Source organism: Amphiura filiformis, chromosome 7, assembly GCF_039555335.1.
Source record: "Amphiura filiformis chromosome 7, Afil_fr2py, whole genome shotgun sequence".
In the NCBI taxonomy this organism is placed as follows: domain Eukaryota; kingdom Metazoa; phylum Echinodermata; class Ophiuroidea; order Amphilepidida; family Amphiuridae; genus Amphiura; species Amphiura filiformis.
In genome coordinates, this window is record NC_092634.1 from 40,265,329 (window position 1) to 40,282,249 (window position 16,921).

Consider the following 16,921-nt stretch of genomic DNA (forward strand, 5'->3'; position numbering starts at 1 on the left):
GTAACCTGATGACTTTCCAAGCTTGGAGCTGCTTGGCTACATTCATAAAAAGAAAAGAAATCTACCAAAAAACGTTGACAACGTAAAGAAATCAGCAAGTTTAAAAAAATCCACCTCAGTGTTTTTATGTTATTTCAACAGAATACAGCGTTTCCAACAAGATTACAAGCCTACTTGTTATTCGTTTAATTCAATCATTAATCATGATCATTATAAATAATAGGATATTGGCTTACCATGCAAGAACAAGATAATAACCTTTCAGGTCGTTCCAGAAAGCTTACAAATTAATATCGCATCTGCACATTAAGTAGTAGATAAAGGGTGAGAAACAGACCATTACCATAGATAATCGGTGTCTTGTTGAGGTATGGTGAGCATGTTAGTCCCTCGGAAGGCGAGACCCCGAAGGAAGGCGAGACCCCGAAGGGGTCGAGCCTTCCGAGCGACTAACATGCGAACCATACCTCAACAAGACACCGATTATCTATGGTGATGGTCTGTTTTGAACCGTTTATCTTACATATACGGCGAGCAAAAATAAACGAATTTGTTGTAAAAGTGTATTCATTTTCCAAAAACAAAATGGAAAAAAACGGATGTATTATTTTGTTAAAGTTGTGGTTTTTTCCCAAAATAAAAACACCTCGAGATAGTGTAATATTCTTCCCATGTGTCCTGCGTGAGAGTCTATTTAATGACAAATGCAAGTGATTTAATCAAATCAATACAGAATTGATCTCAATTGACAATTGTATTTGAAGTGGTTTGGTAGGTTATTCACTTGCTTTAATCCGCTGGAGTTTATTCACCCTGTGACCATTGTTATTCAAATAATGAATAATGCAAATTATATAGAGTTGTCAACGTGGACTACAATCTGTTTCAACACCATGAAATTTATATCTTAGAAAAAATGTGAGTATAAGCAGATATTTGAAAGACCTAGTAACGTTGTGTCCAATGGTGCTCCCCATTATGGGTAGGTCACAGTAAGGCTTTGCACCCCAGCCTCTTGACTTGTAATGAGTACCGCAGGTTAGTTTGCGAAGCTCCCCTGGTCGGGTAGTATCCCGGGGGTTCTTGCCTAGCAACTAATTTGCATGGAACGTTGAGCGTTTTTGGGTCGGGCAAGGATAAAGGCAGATTCCCTTCTAAAAACCAATGGCAAGTTTATATACATGTACTGAGTTTACATTCAACGAAACGGTTACTTTTTATTTATGAATATTTACTTCGTTATGCAAATTAAACTTTAATTTGTATAAATCTAACTGAGCACCAGTGGTGTTATATGAATTACTATTATACGGACTGCATGAGCCCTCTATAATTTTTTCTTGCCATGTAACATTTGCATTTAAATCGAGCTGTAAATGCATTTTTTCCAAAATTCTATCCGAGTAACCAACTCAGATTCTACATGTATGTTGTGATCCTTTCCATAGTGTTTCTAGAATGTCCATGGTATTCCTTTTGTTTAGCTTCGCTGCCCGAGACCGTTATCTTGAGCTATTGTGTTGATAACGGTCTCTGGGCAGCTAGCTGCCTTCATTACTCTAGGTAATGGTCGAGGCAACGAACCTCGAACAAAAGGAATATAATGGATAATCTGTGAATAGAAAAGGGCTAGACGTATATAGATACATAACACTTCTGGATATGTTTAAAATGTATATAGATATGTTTAAATCAGTACCTTTTACAAATGGGACCAAGTTTCAAAAAGTGAGCCGAGGTGGGACTTTTTAAACTTGTTGATTTCTTTACGTTGTCAACGTTTTTTGGTAGGTAACTCTATACGACAATGCAAATCAGGATCAATTCATGGACTAAGTATACAGGGAAATCTTGATTTCTCAGCGGATTATACCAAATATTAAAATCTAAACAAATAATTAATTATTTCACGCGGTACCAATTTAGGACGCGCGCGGCAAAAAGGAAACTAAAAATCAAGTGCAAAGGGTCCAATGGGTATGTAATTTAACTCAAAACTTAGCAATTAATTTGCATGAAGGTAAATTATGTAGCTATACCCATCTATTCTCTTAAAATATAGGCTTACCGATATCTGAACATTAGATTGCGTAACTAAGTTTCCCTTAAATTATTTGAAATCAAGTCCAGGTCAGAGTACATCTCACAGCTAATCCCATGTAGCTATAAAAATTAAATATCAAATTTATTATTGTTACGCTACATATAAAAGCTTTAGAGTTTGGTTCCTTCTTTAATGAAAAAACGAGTACAAAACACGTAGGTTTTACCCAGAGGATGATTTAAGGAAGCCCCATCATGCACTGCAAACGTGTTATCACTACAGTTTCAACTGCCACTTTACTTTTCAAATTCCATTGAATTCTGTGCAAAAGATGTTGTTTAAGAATTGTGCGTGTGTCATTATTACTTGGTCGATTTCAGAACAAAAGTGATGTATGCATAAAGGATAATTCACACCTTCTGTAGGTAACATAAAATGTGAAATCGACTCGCATCTTGAAAGCGTATTTATTTTAAATATGTCAGGCCAAATTCAAATTTAACCATGCCCGTTAATGCAATGTGCGCGCAGTGGTGTCATGTTCACTCACACAGCTGTGCTAACCGCAAGTCAACACAGTGGCGTGGTGGGAAGTGCTTAAATCATCCTCTGGGTTTTACCTTATATTATCTGAAATTAATTCCAGTACAGATCTCATCTCAAGGCTAACTCAAGTAGCTATAAAATTGAATATCAATTTTGCTATTGTTACGCTAGAGATAAAATGTTGATTCTTTCTTAAATAGTGAAATGCTATAGCAAAATTGTAAACATCGCATGTCAGAACGATACTTAAGAAAATATCCACATACAATAGCTGCCATATGAAATTGTTATATTGGATGGCTTTGAGTGTGATACGAGAATATAAGGCACAAGCCATGAATATACCGAATTTCTGACGTATTTCAGAAAAACATGTTCCCTTGCCGTAAATCGTGATGTATCTACATTTCAACTGTAACTTCCAAACTGTTATTTTTATTAGAACCCACACACCACATCAATCCTAGCTGCGGTTACGGTTCATGCCATTAAAATTGCCGCTGCCCACCCAGTATTTTGTCCCCTTAATTTTGGGGAAGAAATTACCCACCCAGCAAATTGCTGTTATTTACTTCCCTGAACTGAACTATAGACGGTCCTTATATTGTTTGAGCCTGCGTAAAACATCCCGAAAGGCTGAACAATTGCTAAGACCAAACTACTGTGGAAAGAACGTTAATATTTAGCCACTTGACGTTATTAGTCGTTATTCAACATGAGGAGCATAAAATCTAAAAATGTAATATTTAATAATGTTGTGAAAGAGCGAAGAATATTGATTAAAGATAAGGCTCCACTGGTGGCTTGTGAAATTTTGAATTCTCAAGTAATAAAAGGATTTGAGAAACATGTTTATTAGGAATGTAACTAGCAATTATGGATGCAAAATCCTTTATGTAAGGGTTCTTTATGTTATTTTATTTCAAGATAATTTTTACAATGTAAACAATCCTGCTTCAATCATCAAACGTCAAATATCCACCGTTATAAATTTGATCTAGCAACAATATTAAAAATAGCTTCATCTCTTGATAAAGTCTCCCGATTTTATAAAATTGAACTGAAATTGAAATGATTATGAAACCGGAAAACGTTAGTGGTTATGAGTGACACATCATGTAAATTACAAAGTCTTGAGATAAATAACCATGACAACTAAAACTAAAACGTGAGGAAAGAATATTTAAGGAACGACTGAAAAAAACCCCATTAACATGACATTGAAATTCTCACGGTTTGTACTCGTCGTTTTGTTAAAACAACCCAGATTCGAAGTTGTCATAAAATTATAAATATTTGAATGTATTTTAAAAGATCACAGACTACTACAGACTAACCACAAACCAGTGGCGGAGCTGGGGAACACGGGGGCTGCAAGGTGGGGCACGTGCCCCGGTGCCGTTTTGGGAGGGGGGGGCGCCAAATCGATGTTAACAATATTGTTAACGATTAGAAACAATATTGATACCTACTGCCCCCACCCTACAACTTTTTATATTCTCAAGTGCCCTGGGCAAGACATGGGGTCAACAATTAATAATGTCCGGGCAAAAAATACTTCCGTCGGTACATCAACAAGTTTGGGACGTCATTTTGTACCTTTGACCCCTGCCACAAACAACCAAAGTCGCCGTGCTTTGTATGCTGGGAATTATCGCATATTCATGCGGGTAAAACAATCACGTGCCTTCGCGTATACGCGATAGGGCGTTGTGTATCTTCACGTTTACGCGAAAGACCGTAAAAATACGGAGCATGTCAGTTTCGACATTGAACGATCGGCCCTCATTAGGCCACCTTAATTAAATTTTGTGTTTCAAAGCTGCCGCGTGAGTTAGTAAAATCATGCGCGTTGTCCTCTTTGAAAATCAAGAAATTTTTTTTTTTTCATGTCTTTTTATATTTAATAAAAAGACGAAATAAAACTCAAAATTTCCATTTGGTTTCAAGTTTTCAACAAGTTTCAACACAGAGAAGAATTATTTTGTTCAACTTCAACATTTGCTACAGACATTGTATACTTTCTGCACAAAATGCTTGTCCCAAAGCCTGTACTGACACATAAATAATAATAATAATAATAATAATAATAATAATAATAATAATAATAATACTTTATAGGCGGTATTACACCCTTGATAAATTTGTGACTATTTTTGCATTTTTCTCAAAAATAATAACACACTGGTAACAAAAGTTATGTATATTATACATGTTATAGGGCAAGGAATCCAGTTACTACACTGGAATTTCAGTGACTCAAGATAAGCGGTACGTTATTTATGATAAGAAAAGAGGTTCCGGTAGAATGTACATTTCTTAACATATATAATGAACCACTTGTCTTGAATCACTGAATTTCAGTGAAGTAATTGAATTCCTTGCCCCTATAATATACATAACTTTTGTTACCAGTGTGTAGTTATTTTTTTATAGAAAAATGCAATATTAGTCACAAAATTTATCAGGGGTGTAGTACCACCTTAAACCAATGAGCGTTAATTCAAATACTAGCATTTTAGTCAGGTGAAGTGTAAATGAATATCATATATACCCGGCATATATAATCAAGTCTAAATTACCCATTTATTTTGAAATATGCATCAAAATTACACGATGAAACTGAATTTATATTTTGTCGTAAGCGACGAGCGACTGTGATGTGACTAATGAATTGGGTGGAATTATGTTGTTGGAAAGAACAATCCACTTCATTGGTCAAAATCAACTGCTTGTTGCTGACAATTGTTAGAGTGTAAGTTCAGCTGCATAGTTAAATCGCCAGCAATGATAATAATAAATATTTTCATCAAAATATAAATCGCATTGTTTGGTTCGCAATAAAGACTTTCTATCCATTGATCTTATTATCCAGTGAATATTTATTTACTTATTAGTGTGGCATGATGAAGTAAGAAACAAGTAATTTGTCGGGAAAGTTGTTTTTGTGATATGGCTAAAGAAATAGTCAATTCCTTTTGCATTTGAGCATGTTTAGTGTTGTCTGTAAAGTTAAAACTACAATATTTTACGGGAAATTTCAATAGAATTGTCAACATGTCGGAGCCTATTTTAAATGGTAGAATACTAAAAAAAATATGAAACTTGTTTTTCTCAATTAATTCATCATTTGGATTACTCACCGCAGTTTGAAGATAGGCAATTCAGTGTAAAATTAATATTTGATAGCCGATGCTTGAGAAATCAAGGACACGTTAACGGCTATTTATTATTATTACTTTATTACATCGTGACAAGTACAAGTACAAGACAAAATTGACCAGGACAAATCAGCTGAGATCGATGATAACCATGATTACTTGATCGAATTTAGTAAATTTGAACATGGACTTTATCAATTCTATTAACAACATTCCACTGTCTTCTTGTTTATTTTGTAGAGAGCGATTCAACCATAAAGAACTTAATATATGAATACAAAACCCACCCAAGTCCATACTTTGGCCAAATTGAGTTAAGCATGGGAAATTGTTGCTATACATAGGCCTGTCATATGTATGAAAGAACAACTCAATCATCTTCTGTGTCTATTGAGCATGTGAAAAATAGCATGTATGAAAGAACCACCCAAGTCCATGATTTGAGTCTTGTAACACATTGATTGAAATCCAGTATGTATAAAAGTCCACTTGTAACACATTCATTGCTGGAGAGTGACTTTTGAAAAAAAAAATGGGTTTAATCAAGGAAAGTGTGTGGTTTATATTTACATGGCAGAATGCTTATCAACTATATACATAACTGTGTGCTTTATTTTGTATTATCTTACTAGTGGTAATCTCATTTCCAACATTATTGTCTTTGTATATGATTAAAAAAAACTACCCAAGTCCAGCATTTAAAATGAACCCCATGAAGTCCCTAGCCAGAAATGCTAATCATCATACCTTATACAGTTTAACCCACCCATTTGCACGTAAAACTTACCATATTGACCAGGTAAATCTAACTGAAGGAATTAAAATGATACACAGGTTTTGAATTCACGTATTCAACTGAAAGCGGGACGGACTCTGCAAACGACCGTGTTGAGTTTTCTTCTACTATTATTATGTAATCAACATGGCTTCGTGACTTCATCATGGCGGTCATAATTCTGCTCATCTTTGCATTTCTGCTGTCTAATTGCGAATGTGAAAGCTCCACGAAAGAAGGTTTGTTTTTGTTTTTTTTGCTTGATTAACGGCCAGTTCACATAGTCCAAGTGGGTTAGTCCACATGGTCCATATAAGACCAATCCACCCACACGCGCACATCCCCAATCCACACTCATACCATTGCACATACCTAACGTACACCCACACCCCAACTCACTCCACACACACCCGCCAGTCTTTAAAATATTATTATTCTTTACTACAGGGTGTATCAAAATAAAGTATACAGTTGAACAATTCCACTAGATTAGTAGTTGGTCAAAATGACATAGTTGACAACCGAATCAACATTTTGTCCTCCCATACCTATAAAATCACTGGCGTGTGACGGTTAATAAGGACTCAGTGGCTATTTTTGTGAGCCGGGTAAAAATGCAGTTGCGCGAAGTCAACTAAAATCAAAGCAACATGAAAGTCACATGTTTAACCACTTTCTTTACAGTAATTAACAATCTTAGTCTTCCACATGGCCACCAGGGCATGGCCACCATTCTGCTGTCTGTATGCAGATATCAGCTTTCCTCAACATGGCATTCATGGGGATGTCAACTTGTCTTGTGCAATTATCTCTGAAAGTTCATCAAGGAGGACCTGTGAAAACCTTTGATTTCAGATAGTTCCAGAAGAAGAATTCCAGAGGTGATCTTAGGATATCTTAGGGACCACTTGGTGCTTCAAAGCTATCAAACAATTCTGCAAGGCGTTCTGTCAGTTACTGTAAAGAAAGGGGTGAAACTGTGATTTTCATGTTAATTGATTTCGCGCAACTGCATTTTTACAAGGTTCACAAAAATAGCCACTGAGTCCCTTTTAATGGCCACACGCCAGTGATTTTGCAGTTGTGGGATAACAAGATGTTGATTCCAGCTATAAACTAAATTATTTTGACCAAAAACCTCATACTTTTTACTCTAGTGGGATTTTATTTCAAACTGTAAAACTGATACACCATGTACTTCTCTCTCAAATCCGATACGAAACAACACGAGTAGGCCTACAAATGACAATGTGATACTTTACATAATTTTCTCATCGTATTCATTTAAATTAATTAATTAAGGGCATCTCATTTTTGCTCGCTGGTTTGTTTGTTCTTCTTAGTTTATTTTCTTTATTTTGTTTTGTTCTTTAAGTGCTTTCCAATTTGATTTCCATCACCAAAAAAAATACAAGCAACCATGACAGCTTAGTGCACGTCATCAACCAGTGTTGTCTTTATAAAATTCTTTTTGGAGGGGGTCCGAGTATTTTGCATGTTCAGTGGCGCATCAGAGTCAGATGTTTGAGCTGTGCCAACTGCGCGCGAAGCTCAAAACTTTCAATTGCTCACTATTTTATCCCTAAATTTATTATTACTATATTAACCCCCAAATATAGGGGAAATTGTGTGTTTATTGTGTTAATATTCAATTATACACACCGGGTTAAGGGGTTGAAATTATATTGGGGGGGGGGTTGACATATTCTTTTGTTGGAGGTTGAGTTAGTAAAACAACTCATGGGGGAGGAGTTAACCTCTAACCTCCCGCGAAGACCACACTGGCATCAACACCATTAACACCCACTAACATGGCAGTTTCTGACTGGTGAAACTGAAGGAGGGGGAGCCCAATTCTAAAGAAAATGTCCTGCATACCCCCATCCCCCTGGCGCCACCACTGTCTATTCATGAACAATATTCCTATTTCAGTGTCATCATGTCATGCAAGTGAGTTTTTATGCGAGTCTGGAGATGAGTGCGTCCATTGGAGTACTCGTTGTGAGTTTGCAGGATACAGAGCTGGCTACGTAGGCTTCAATCAATGCTCCGATGGGTCTGACGACATGGATTGTGGTATGTGTGTTTTGACCTTTATGTTTTAAAAGCCTGAGTTTGTTACTTTAAGGGGGTACTACACCCCTGTCCAATTTTGTGCCTATTTTTGCATTTGTCTCAAAAATCATAGTGCATTGGTGACAAGTAAGATATGTATATTATAGGGGCAAGGACTACAACTACTGCACTGGAAATTTTATTTCAGCACAGAGAACAGTTGTGGAGTTACAGTAAAAAATGAGGGAAAACCAGTATTTGATCACTAAATCAATAACTACTTGCCGTGAGTTGCTGAATTTTCAGTGCAGTAGTTGTAGTCCTTGCCCCTATAATGTACATATCTTTCTTGTTGACCAATGCGCTATAATTTTTGAGAAAAATGCACAAATCGGCACAAAATTGGCCAGGAGTGTAGTACCCCCTTAAAAGAATTAATAATAAGATAGTAGTAATACACTATCGTAAGTGCAGTCTGGACAATTTTACAGGAGGAGGAGTCATAAAATGACATGGGAATGAAAAGCAATTTAATTTTAATAATATAAACTATATAAATGGTATACAGGGGAAAGAATTACGCATCGTACACTAGCACATTTAAACATGAATTTACAAATGGAAACATAACATGCAGATATACCAGAGTAAAAACTCCGGACATACCTGCCTGTGCAGGGACTTGAACCCCAGACCTCTCGCTTGTCGGGCGAGAGCTCTACCACTGAGCTACACAGACTGTCCCTGATAAACAGGACTCAAGTCTGGTACTTATGGATATGAGTAAGGGTGAACAGTACAAACAACACATTACATACCAGTGTACAAGATCAATTAATGATGCTTACCCGCCAGCCTAATATAATCATACAAACAGAGGAAGAGGCTTACGCATCATAAATTATACTGGAACATGAGATGAAACATTCAAACGTTATTCAATATTAAGAATCAACGATGATGCTTATCGTTATTCAATATTGAATAACGATTAAGCGCATCATTTGTAATCTTTGAATGTTTCCATTTTCCAGTGTATGATGTGTAAGCCTCTTCCTCTGTTTATATAAATGGTGTTAATAAATAGATAGTATAGTATTTACTGATTTAGATGCCGTAAGTGACACATACGATAGTGCTGCACTCAAATAGAAATGAGTGTAGAGTGAAACACTATTGTATGTGCCACATATGATAGTGTAGCATCAACTGCTAAATTAGGATATGCGTAATATCAGCTCAAATATCCAATATTTGTCATTTTATGTTACTTAAAAACTGTTAATTTATTTTAGCACACAATATTTACAATAGCAAGACACCTTTATTAACGCATCTAAAAATAAAAACACCGGATTTATCGTCAACGCCTACGACCGTCCAAGAAAGTACGTGGCACATACGATGGTCTTGTAGCAGATGAAAATCAAAACTAGTGTGCAAGACTATCGTAAAGGACAACCGTGAATTGAGTGTCATGCCCTTGATTAAACCTACACAGCTGCACTTCCGGAGCTGCACTACTACTCTATATACTCTGATCAGCTCTTAATAGGCGGGACTCATAACATCGTGGATTGATACAGAATGGCGTACACACAGGCAGGCGCAGCACCTACGCGAACTGCGCTTTGCGTGAATGACGCGTGTTTTTGTGAATTTACGCGTGCGTAAGTTGGAACTTTATTGACTCCGCAGTAACAAAAACCGAATAATTTCCGCCTATTAAGAGCTGATCAAAGTATAGACCTTTTCCCATCTTTCCAATCATGTACTACTCCAGGGGGGGGGGGGGGCCTTCCGCCTGTCGGGTGTCGCAAAACGCATCATCTCCCCGGGGGTGTACAGAGATCTGTTCATTACATTCTGGAATACGGACATTTCGGCTGGTGCCGTCATCGGAAAAGGGAACCACGAATGATGGCGCCCCATGGCCGATACCTTTCGGGTGCAAAAACAACATGCGTTGTTGACATGGGGTCATCAGGAAAAAAGTTTCCTCTTATTGAAACCTAACCTTTAACACGTTTTATAGACCTAGATGTGAAACTAATGACAGGACAGTGACCATCGGATGCACCCGATTTATGAGGTTGATGGACTACGTCATACCCCCTGGAATAGTGCATAATGGGAAAGAGGAAAAAGGGTCTATTAAGTACTCATGTGCATGTCTACGGTCCATTTATTCTACACATGCATGTAGTTTGATATCCGCAGAGTAGAAGTAACATTTGGGTACCAACAATTAACATGTGTACATGAATCAAGTCACAACAGACGTACTGACACAATAAGTTGTCCGTTGTCTGCGAAATTGTTCGTTTTTATACAGCAATGTTTGAAGTTATGTTAGTGTGACTGCGAGAGCAGAGGAAGGATTAAGGGTTGATATCGGTTCCTTGAGCATGTTGAGACAATTAGAAAAAATGCTCCTATGTACCGCCCAAAGGTGTGGGCTAACTCCAGGAGGGGGGTAAATCCATTATACAGGGGTCACAAATAAATATACTTGGATTACTGTAAAATCCATATCAAACTATCCATCTTGTTACAAGGATTAAAATTTTTTATAGTTAACGTATCAAATGTCAAAGGTCAATCAGACAGGGCCAAATATTTAAAAGGCTCAGATTTCTTTAAAAATAGGCTGAAATTATTCGTCTGGCCACTATGACTAAAAAAGTATAGTTTGTTTATAAATTATTTTTGTTTCAATCCTATGACTAGATAAATATTTTGAGCCTATTTTGAAAGAATTTTGTAATTAAACCTCTGACACTGGACACCTTTTGTCTTATCATTTGCCTTTAATCCTTGTGATAAGACGGATAGTTTGATATGTATTTTACAGTAATCAAGCATTTTAAATTTGTGACTCCTGTATAATGGATTTATCCCCTCCTGGAGTTAGCACACACTTTTGGGAGGTACTTAGGAGCTTATTTTTTTCTAATTGTCTCAAGGAACGGATATCAACTCTCATTCCTTCCTTTATTCTCGCTGTCAAGAAAAAAATTAAATATGATAGTACCCCACTGCGTAGTTATTTAAATTCAACCTCGAATTCAAATTCTATATATTATAATTTTTCCATTTAGTTTGTGGCACTCATAACATAGCCCTATTTCCAAACGACGTCATCAACATTTCGTCACCTAACTATCCAAGATTCTATTTCGATAACCAAATATGTACCTGGCTCTTCACGACCAGTATCAATGGGAGTATTGCCCTGAACATTATAGACCTGCTTCTGTACAGAAACGGACATGATTGGTTGATAATTGGACGTGGCAGTGATCCAATGGACACCGATAGTCAGTTGCTGACTGTAAAGCATCTTCTTCCCAAAGATACTTTGATAACAATAGATGAGAATAACATCTGGATGACTTTAAGATCTGATTATGGACAACGACAAAAAGGCTTTGCGGTTCAAATAACTACTATTTTTCTTGGGGGTATGTAAAATTTTAAATGTGAACATGAACATCATAGCTTATTGTATGGCGAATCAAATATTGTTGCCGCTTTGATTGTTCCTAAGACAATATTTTGATATTAACGTAACGTGCGCTTTACACTATGAAAGAAAAAAATGGGAAAGACGAAGAAGAAGACAAAGGAGGGAGGAAAATGATGGTAATGGTGATGATGATGCTGATTATGGTGATGCTGCTCTGTTGATGTTGATGTTGTTATGGATCTTTTTTTAATTTGGTTTGACCTTTACAGGATTATGCGGCAGAGATGAATATATCTTTTGCAGGGACGGTTACTCCTGTTACGACGGAATGTTTGTCTGTACTACAGAGACAAATAATTGTACCCGATATTTTCAAGACATTCACACATGTAGTACGTATATTGTACGAAGATGATAAAACCGGCAGTGGTGAACAATGTCTATTTGTTGAAGTTTGGAATTAAATCAAAATACTGGACTTACTATTTTTAGCAAAGCTACGTTGCGTGTGATACCATCACACTTCATCAGGCAACTGACCCGCTGGACTGGTCATGTGACAGACGGCTAGGGATCGGCTTGATGGCTCTGTCCCATGCGTGAGATAGGTTGTATCGTAGGCCTTTTATTGAGTGATGGTGATTCTACTCTCTCCCAAATAGCCTCTTTGATGCCTCGGCGGTGCCACTGTTCCTCCCTGTCTAAAATGGTAGCATCCTCGATGTTTATCGAATGACCACTTTCTTTGAGATGTAAATACACAGCGGAATTTTGGGCTTCATTGGTGCTCGGCCGCCTATGTTGGTTTACTCTGGGTTTTAGGACTTGTTTGGTTTCACCCACATAGGATTCAGTACAGTCTTTGCCAGCACACACAAGTCCATACACAAGATTAGAGGATTTCTCTTTGGGTTGTTTGTCCTTGATAAGAACAAGTTTTCCACGGAGGGTATTTCCTGGTTTGAACGAGGCTGCAATCCCGTACGCTTTCCGATGTTTCTTGACGCGTTCCGAGGTTCCCGAGATGAACGGTAGCGTAGCCCGCGCTTTAATAGGTCTACCACCCCCGTTGGTTTGTTGGTTATCCTGGCTTTTCTTCTTGTTGGCTTTCAAGAATGCCCAGTTCGGGTAGCCACAATTTTTGAGTGACTTTTCAATGTGGTCTTTCTCCTCCGGGACTTGTTCAGTTTCACTTATTATAGTGTCCGCTCTATACTGAAGAGTTCGTATGACTCCTAGCTTGTGTATGAGAGGATGGTGAGACACAAATTGTAGATAATGGTCTGTGTGTGTGGGTTTCCTATATAATTTGGATGATAAGGAACCGTCACCTTTCACGGTGATTAAACAGTCGAGAAATGCAAGGGAGCTGTCTTTGCAAAGTTCTTGGGTGAACTTGATGTTCTCATCTATATCATTGATGTGGTGAAAGAAGTTTTCCAGCTCACTACGCTCTAAAACAACGAGAGTGTCGTCGACAAAACGAAGCCAGAGGCGTGGGGGTGTACCCGTGTACAAACGTAATGCATCTTGTTCAAAACTCTCCATGCACAAATTAACAACTATGGTTGAAACTGGGGAGCCCATAGCACACCCATGTTGCTGTTTGTAATATTTGCCTTGGTATGAAAAGTAAGTTCTTTTCAAACAAATGTCTACAAGTTCCACAATTTGATCAACGCTAAGATCAGTACGTTCATATAAAGTGGCATCATTTTTGAGGCACTCTTTCACTACTTTGATAGCAAAGTTTGATGACGTGTATGGCAAGCTAAGCGGCTCATTACGTGGAGCCTGCTACGCGTAGCTTCTTTCTCGTTACGTGCAGCTGTTTGACCAATCAAAATAGTCAATTTAATCACGTGGTTGGGTCCTTAGCTGCGCGTGGTATAGTTCTAGGTATCCTCTTTCACAATTATTATCTTGTAATTAATTTACGGAATTAGCATAGATAACGAGCGGGTAAGGAGGCCAAATCACAGCACGTGTCAAGAGAACATGTTGCTAATGCCTGGCTAAAATGACACAAAGCATATTTATTTAGTGTTTCCAAGTTTACACCGTGTTTAATAGCAAGTAACTTTATACTCGGGCTGTATTAGCCGTGCAGGGGATATGAAGGTCAAACAACAACTACTACTGATGTAAAGCGGTGTGTAAAGATATTGCAGGGAAAGCGATATCACATGCCACTGTGTAAATATGGAGAGATTAATGGGTCATCATTTTCATCGGAACGGGGTGGGGGGGTCCTAAATTTACAAAAAGTCGGCGTCAATAAAATTGCGGCCCCTCACTATTTCGGCATCAAAAATGTTATGACCCCCGGCTCCCACCACCGATTACCCCCTACACAGGCTAAAATTGTATTGAAATCAGTCTTTTTGAATACAATAACACACTATCTGTAGTCATCTTGTGACTCCCTACATTTTGTCATTATCAATTTATGACCCCTTCCCCCTTACTTTTCTTTCCAAAAAAGTATGACCCCCATATTTGGGACCCCCTTCCGAAGAAAATGATAGCCCCCTAAATATCGGTCAATCATCATTCTGTTCAGATATTACTACCATTTTTTGCTGATATACTACAGATATTTTCATTTACAAAAATTAACAACGTAATATTTGTGAGAGAGGATGTTTACATCAGCTCCACGTGTTTAAAACCGCGAATCTGATTGGTTAATAAGCTGCACGTAACGAGAAAGAAGCTGCGAGTAGCTAGTCCCACGTTCTGACCCTTCTGGCTTGCAATAGACGTGTGATGGTATCACACGCAACGTAGCTTTGCTAAAAATAGTAAGTCCAGTATTTTGATTTAATTCCAAACTTCATATACTACAACTGGATGACTGAAAACATTCATCAATTAATGTCTATTGTTATTTATTTATCTATCTATTTATTTATTTGGCTGTTTATTTATAATAATTTCAGAACAATGCAGTAATGATGATTTCTGGTGCTCCACGCCCTATGGATTTAGCTGTGTTAACCAATCTCTGGTTTGTGATGGCAAAATGCAGTGTATTGATGGCTCCGATGAATTTGGATGTCGTAAGTTTTATATCAACCGATTAAGCGTTTTTAAGCATCCATTAAACATAGAATTAGCATACAAAAATTTGTAGGTGAGTAAGACATTGATTGCTCTAAAGAAGCATGTACATGGAATTACAACCAAATTTGATTCAATAAATATTTCTTCAATTGTTTTCCCGAAAGTTTTAACATTCATAGCATTCATCATCCATAGCTAGTTTGTGACTATGAATTTCATGTCTTTTACAAACGTATTCATAAAATATAATTGACAAGTCATCATTAATATGTTTATACATAAGTACACCAAGTTCCAATTTATGAGATTCATATACATTCAATATATTTAGATCACTGAATAATGGTCCAAGAGAGCGCCAAATATGGATCAGGAGTATTACATAATAATACCCTGCTATGACAATAGCTGCACTAGGTTAATCGTATAATCTCCTTATGTGGTTAGCATGGCTGGGCCAGGAAATCCACAAGGTCAGCCAATGTATGTACATGTATTCGGTACATGTGCCATATCTTTTACAATGGGTGATAAATTTCTGGTTTGTTTTATTTCAAAACGCAACAGTCGATATTCTAAAGCTTGGTCCAAATCCAAGAGAAGAACCAACTCTAGTAATTTATGTGGTTTCAAATTATATCGGCCGTTGCCTTTTTGATAGAAATGGTGTTTGTTGATGTGCACAGTTTCCCATTAGATCATAACATGCTGTTGTACATCCAAGGTCAAAGGTCTTTTAATCCATATTTGGCGTTGTTCTGGGACTGATGATACCTAAAACTAGTTTTACAGCACGTTTATGAAGTTTAAAAATTCGATCCAAATGTATTTTACATGCGTTTCCCCTCACTACGAATGATATAATTTACATAAGGTAGTGTACAATAAAGTATACAACACCTCTTGGAACAAAATATTTCAGTTTATTAATAATTCCAATATTTCTGGATATTGTCATTGAAACTCCCCCTATTTGATCCTGCCTTGTTATGTTATCATCAATTTGAACTCCAATTTTGTTTTATTTACTCTTGTTAAGCTTGTTCCATCTAATTCAATGTTTAGTCCTTCAAACTGTCTATTTGTTTGTATATGAAATAATTTTCACGACTTTTATAAGCCGGTGTCCGTGGAATAAATGCGAAAGTAAACCAGCAAGATACCTATGTGCTTATTATTATAATGATCAAGACAATTATTGTATGTTTTGTTTTGTTTTAGATACATGTGGTGAAAAGTGGATTAACATGACAAATAACGACATTACATATTTGTCATCTCCACATTACCCGGGACGATATTACCCTAGCACCAAGTGCACGTGGTATTTTTCTGCTCCTGATACCGAAGGCACTTTCATCGTTAAATTCCTTGATCTGTATTTAATAACGTATGATACGATCAGTGTTGGTAAAACCCACAATGTGTCTTTAAGCACTACTGTAAATACGCTTTACCTAATGGCTGCACCGGTTTCTGTAATGGTAACTCATCACCAAATGTGGATACAGTTTGAGTCCAACGCAGACTACGTGATTTATCTGGGATTCTTTCTTCTGGTAGAGCGAGTGAGAGAAGGTATATATGGTGTGAAAATCAATAACAACAAACAGACAATACATAGCCAAGTTTATTCGCCACCTACACACAATAGCACAGCCAACCAATTGATCTGTATACTCATTGTCAGATGTTTTTTGTCACAAATTTCGATTTTAGTCAAACGTAGCCCAACTTTAGATTGTTTCAAGTTTGAAAATTCGCGATGCGTTTGGCAAATTTACTTTAAGTCAGGGAACTGCTTT

The 16,921-nt window shown here is 37.1% G+C and overlaps 1 protein-coding gene across 1 annotated transcript; it reads right to left on the minus strand.

The window, feature by feature from the left end:
* Nucleotides 1–11,735: 11,735 nt before the first annotated feature.
* On the minus strand, nucleotides 11,736–13,598 carry LOC140157849 (uncharacterized). Its single transcript, XM_072181096.1, has 2 exons — nucleotides 12,673–13,598; nucleotides 11,736–11,940 (listed from the first exon to the last, which is right to left on the minus strand). Exons 1-2 carry the CDS (start codon nucleotides 13,596–13,598, stop codon nucleotides 11,736–11,738), a joined length of 1,131 nt encoding a protein of 376 aa, XP_072037197.1.
* Between the last annotated feature and the right edge of the window lie 3,323 nt (nucleotides 13,599–16,921).

Coding starts and splice junctions, on each gene's coding strand:
- LOC140157849 (XM_072181096.1), bottom strand. CDS start 13,598: ATGGAGAGTTTTGAACAAGATGCATTACGTTTGTACACGGGTACACCC. Junction 11,941..12,672: donor TCACCATCACTCAATAAAAG/GCCTACGATACA, acceptor TTGTTATCAAAG/TATCTTTGGGAAGAAGATGC.